Source organism: Teleopsis dalmanni, chromosome X (assembly GCF_002237135.1).
Source record: "Teleopsis dalmanni isolate 2A chromosome X, ASM223713v2, whole genome shotgun sequence".
NCBI lineage: Eukaryota > Metazoa > Arthropoda > Insecta > Diptera > Diopsidae > Teleopsis > Teleopsis dalmanni.
The window spans coordinates 2,323,203-2,328,421 of record NC_051848.1 but is presented as its reverse complement, the minus strand read 5'-3'; the positions used below and the strand labels follow the sequence as shown (position 1 = coordinate 2,328,421).

Here is a 5,219-nt window from a genome sequence, read left to right as displayed (position 1 = left end):
AGTTTTCTTTTCTTTGGAACATTGGTTGATTGGTTTATTGGTTGGTTGCAGTGATCAGCAGCCAACCTACCTACGCTAAGCTAGAAAGCACAGACTAAATTCAACCTGTCAAATTTAGACAATTTAACAGATCCTTCCTTTTTCTCCGATTAATAGTCTAATAAGCTATCAAAGAAATACTTCTCTAAAAACCTATTTTTTCTGGATTCCAGAGCCGAGCCCTTAGAGAGAAAATGTTTAATGGTTTCTTTTTCCTGCCGATTTCCACAAACTTCTGCAGTGAGGATTATAGGAAATGCGCAGAAAGAACTGCAGTAAGCTTTGCAGTACTGAAATGATCCCTCTTGATGTTTCCAGAATTTTATTTTATATTAGGAAGATCATGTAACCGGGAAAGTCCTGAATGTCTTCCTTTTTTTATTGGCAAGTTGAAGAAAATAGACATATTTGCTTTTGCTAATGGTCTCCAGGACATCATTAACCTATGCCCCGAAGAACATATTTAGGGAAGCACTAATGCGGGCGAAACCGTCTACTTCCTCGTTCTCTCTTATGTTCCTGGTCTCTTTGGAACTTTACTTTATGATTGTTTTGAGTATGTTTACCTATTTTTTTATTTAATTTCATTCAATCTTTTCTTTCCAAATGGAGATAGATTAAAAAATAGATTAAAGTCCCACACTGCAACTTTTAATGCTTTACGTAATGCAATTTCTCTTTGGTACTAATTTCGGCGTAGTCAACGAAAGTAATGAGTGACACGGAGTCGGTAATCCATATAAATCAAGTAACTTAGCTCTGAGCATTTTCAAAAAGTATTCGTAACAAAAATATTCTCTCAGTCTGCAATTGCTTTTATCAATTAGTCTTAACTAGTTAACAACTCTTAAATGATATTTAATATCGTCAGAAAACATCTTCAAGAAATAATTTCAATTAAAACAAAAATTCAATTAATTAAAAATAAATAAAAGATTTTGTTGTTGCAATTTACTACTGTTCAAAACCTATCTATTAATTAATAATTTTAAATTTAAATTCGTTGTAATTTTACAACATTACAGTTACGAAAAAGTCCGTCTGTCTGTCCTTAGGATGGATTATCAATTACATCATTTAAAGTGATTTACTAATATTTGTAGTGTTTTTTGTTATTTCTGAATATATTTATTAATGTTAATTTATAGTAAAAAAAGTATAAATATTTAAAAACTGTTATCTTTTCCTTTCAAGACATATAGATAGTTAGTTTCTTCAATAACATCTACACCGCTTACAGCATCCCTTACTGCCCCACCACCCATTTCATTGTTACCATACATTGCAACCAAATTTGTAAAGACACCTGAACAAAGATCTTTCAATTCAGGATGACCGACTACAACCGCTTCAGCTTTAGCAAGCAAGGACCCCATTCCTGTCGCAACTGGAAAAACTGTACGCAGAACCTAAGAAGATTTATGTTCTAATAATTGTAAAATTTGTGTTTTTGAAAATATTTACCTTTGTTGGATCAATTCTTCCTTTCTCAATCACATCACCATATTCATCATATAAGGCATCGTGACCATAATCAGCGAATCCGTTTTCAGCCAGTGCAACTACGATCGCACCATCAGCTCCAGTATTTTTAGCAATTCTCGTAGAAGCTATACGAAGTGCAAGGTGTACAATTTCCATTCCGAGCTTCTTGAAAAAAAAACATAACATTAGATCCAAAGGTTTATCAATTTGGTAAATTAGTTTTACTTAATATGAACTAAAAAAGTTTATTTAAATAATTTAAAACAATAAACAAATCACCTGATCTTCGTTCAGCCCTTTGAGACCATTTAATGTTGGTATATAGCTTAACAGTTCAGAACCTTCATCAGATACAATGGGTTTCTCAGTACATAAACAAGTCATGTTCAGAGCATTGATCCCATAAATCATTTTGCCATTGTTATTAACTTCACTGGAATCACAAATACGCAAAAATGCCACATCATTGGTAGGTGAACGTAAGCGTCCTTGTAATTTGTCTATCTCAAGAATAGGTTTGGTGAGTATGATTTGTTGCTTTTTGTCACCAATGTGATCTTGAAATTCAACCTTATTACCTTTAGATTTCAGGAGAGATACAATAACCTTCCCTATTTTACACAGATCATTAAACAATATAGCTTCTAAGGTATATAAACGAGCTTTGTGGCCAAAATCAATACCAGCACAAAAAACAGCCACATATATTAGCATTTCCCTCATGGCATTACCGGAGCATGAAGCTCTTACAGCAGATTGTGGCATTGGGTATTGTAAGCGATTGATAGCTAAACGTCGTACAGCTTGGCCACAAATACCCTCAGCAATGCTATCAAAAGGCTGACGTTGTTTGTATGGTAATTTTAAAGCTGGAACTATGCCATCCTTTTCGCCGAATAATATGAATTCATCCTGCATTTGGATTCTGTCACCTTTTACAGAATTTTTATATACCATTGATTTATGACCACTTTCAAATTTCAAGCATTTAGTAAGTTCCAATTTGTCAGTGAGACTATCTCCATATTCGACAATAATTGCACCATTAGATTTAACTTTTGCCAGGGCTTCATATATAAGACTAGCAATACTTTTATCTCCACTAACAGAAATTGTTACCACTTCTGCTATTCCTTTTTTTATAGAAATAGGATGAGATATGGCTTTTAAAATTTGTTTTGCAGTATTAACAGCAAGAATAAAACCACGATGCATTTTAACAGGTTCGACAGCTGTACATAATTTTTTAAGCCCCATTTTTTCTTTAACTTGATCTGCCACTGTAGTTGTAAAAGTTTTATCATCAAGTTTTCCATTAGCACTATTAACCATATTTTGTACCAGTAATTCTCCAGCATTTTGTTTAGCTGCAAGAGCAATGGATTTATTTACAGTGTGGTCACTCGATGTGATTATTGGAAATTTCCCAGGTTTTTTGATTATAACGTTACGACCCCTACGGTCTGAAGTTAACTGAACTGGTTTAGCAAAAATACCAACCTCTTTTGACATTAACTTACGAATTTCAGGAACAAACCGTATATTCTTTACAAAGTGACGTACTATTATGTGACGGTTGATGACGGCTCGAAGATATGAACGATAAAGTGGGAGCATCTGTGAAATTAAATTTTTTGAGTGAGTTCATTTTTTCACAATTATTTGAGTATTAATTAAAATCATTTAGCGTATTTTTTTTTTAGTTTTAAAAAGCAAGCACATATACACATCCGATTGACGTCACGACAGTAAGTTTATAATGGTAAGTAAATGGTATACACTTTACCTACTTATTCTTAGGACTTGATCGAATTTGCTTGAGATTTTGTACAGATTAAGGATAAAACATCGCTTTATAATGGATAATTATCATTACATTTTTTTTGTAAGTAAAGATATAATTAATTTTATATATCAATTAAAATAATCAATTAAATTTTTCCCTAAATTAAGTCAAAAAGTTTTCCCCTACTCCACAAATTAATATTTTATATTAAAAAGTCTATAACGTGTTTTTCAGGGTGAAAATTTAATACTTACCACAGATTAATTTTTTTTTCACCCGAAAAATATGCAACAAAAATTTTCAAAAATACTTATCCTATAGTACCGAGGCTGCCGAACCCAGAGGCAAGGTTAGCAATAGCAATTTATAAATATATGTTAATATAAAATTTTAAATTACTTAATATTATTACTTTTTTTTTTTTTTAAATTTATAATTTCAACATTAATTTTATATATCGGCATTAAATATACTTTAATATATAGGTTAATAATATTTAGTTGCTTATATATATTTTAGTAGCACTTATTACATTTATCACCTATTTATTTGTTTTGTTTAATACATTTTTGACACTAAAAAAATGTATTCACCTTACGATAACTACCAATAATGAGATAAACCTGGAGACCAGACGAAGAATTACTATTGCCAGAAAGCTGTACGAGAAGTGCAGTAAGAATAAAAATATAGTGGTGTCTCCAAAAAGTACCAAAATACTTTTTGGAGATATATATTATAATTTCAACATTAATTTTATATATCGGCATTAAATATACTTTAATATATAGGTTAATAATATTTAGTTGCTTATATATATTTTAGTAGCACTTATTACATTTATCACCTATTTATTTGTTTTGTTTAATACATTTTTGACACTAAAAAAATGTATTCACCTTACGATAACTACCAATAATGAGATAAACCTGGAGACCAGACGAAGAATTACTATTGCCAGAAAGCTGTACGAGAAGTGCAGTAAGAATAAAAATATAGTGGTGTCTCCAAAAAGTACCAAAATACAATAGCAAGAATAACAATAATAAGTCATCCTTTTCTTACTGGTGAATCTGGAAAGGAAATCTGGAAAATAGTACGTAGTACGCTGTTTACGCGGACTTACGTCAATGCTTCATTCTTTTCAACTTTTATTTATATAAAAGTAGAGAATATATATTTTTTGTTTAGAAATAAAAACCGCTAATAGAGAACCCATTACAATAGAAAACAATAAAGGTAAATAGCTAGTACTGCGCTATATACCTCACCAAACCATTAGTTATTGATATTAAGAAGAACGTTACAAGTATATTATAAATCATTCTTTGAGAGCAAATATATCTTAAAAATGCAAAATATTGAAGTTCTTTGGAGGCCTCCATATTCAAGCCTCCATATTTTTTCTTATTGTATGTTCCTGATAATCAATTACAGAACAATTTTCATTGGTATTACACCCCAGTTATATATTTATAAAATTACATAGTTACTTACCTTTATTAGAAATTTCACAGATTATAAATTAGTTTAAATATTTGTACAATTTTCTATAAATGAGAACTAATTAAATATCTTAAAAGCACTGCAAACTGAAAATATTTCGTGTGACAATACGAACAATCTCGAATTTTATTCATAAATTTTTTTCCTATTTTGACATTACACCAAAGAATACTAGATTAGACAAAAAAACCAGTACCTAAAATTTTACTAAGTCAAAAGGAAATATGTTCATACGATAGCAAAGATTTTCATTTAATCTTAGAAATAAAGAAAAATTTTTTTAACGTGACAATGACTATCTATGTAACATAGCCCTAATTTAATCCCTTATCTGAAGCCTAACTTAAAATTATAGATCAATGTCTCATCGTACTGAAAATAAACTCTACAAAAACGTCTAGAG

The 5,219-nt window shown here is 30.5% G+C and overlaps 1 protein-coding gene across 1 annotated transcript; it reads right to left on the bottom strand.

The window, feature by feature from the left end:
• Positions 1–1,205: 1,205 nt before the first annotated feature.
• LOC119687377 (heat shock protein 60A-like) lies at positions 1,206–4,896 on the bottom strand. Its single transcript, XM_038101667.1, has 4 exons — positions 4,808–4,896; positions 1,804–3,141; positions 1,504–1,686; positions 1,206–1,448 (listed from the first exon to the last, which is right to left on the bottom strand). The coding sequence occupies exons 2-4, from the start codon at positions 3,139–3,141 to the stop codon at positions 1,206–1,208; spliced, it is 1,764 nt and encodes a 587-aa protein (XP_037957595.1). The 5' UTR covers positions 4,808–4,896.
• Between the last annotated feature and the right edge of the window lie 323 nt (positions 4,897–5,219).

Bases quoted from the DNA above. Each gene is read 5' to 3' on its own strand.
- LOC119687377 (XM_038101667.1), bottom strand. From the start codon at position 3,141: ATGCTCCCACTTTATCGTTCATATCTTCGAGCCGTCATCAACCGTCAC. The intron at 1,687-1,803 runs GTGATTTGTTTA...TTTTTCAAGAAG, and splicing joins AAGGGCTGAACGAAGATCAG to CTCGGAATGGAAATTGTACA. The intron at 1,449-1,503 runs GTAAATATTTTC...AAATCTTCTTAG, and splicing joins GAAGAATTGATCCAACAAAG to GTTCTGCGTACAGTTTTTCC.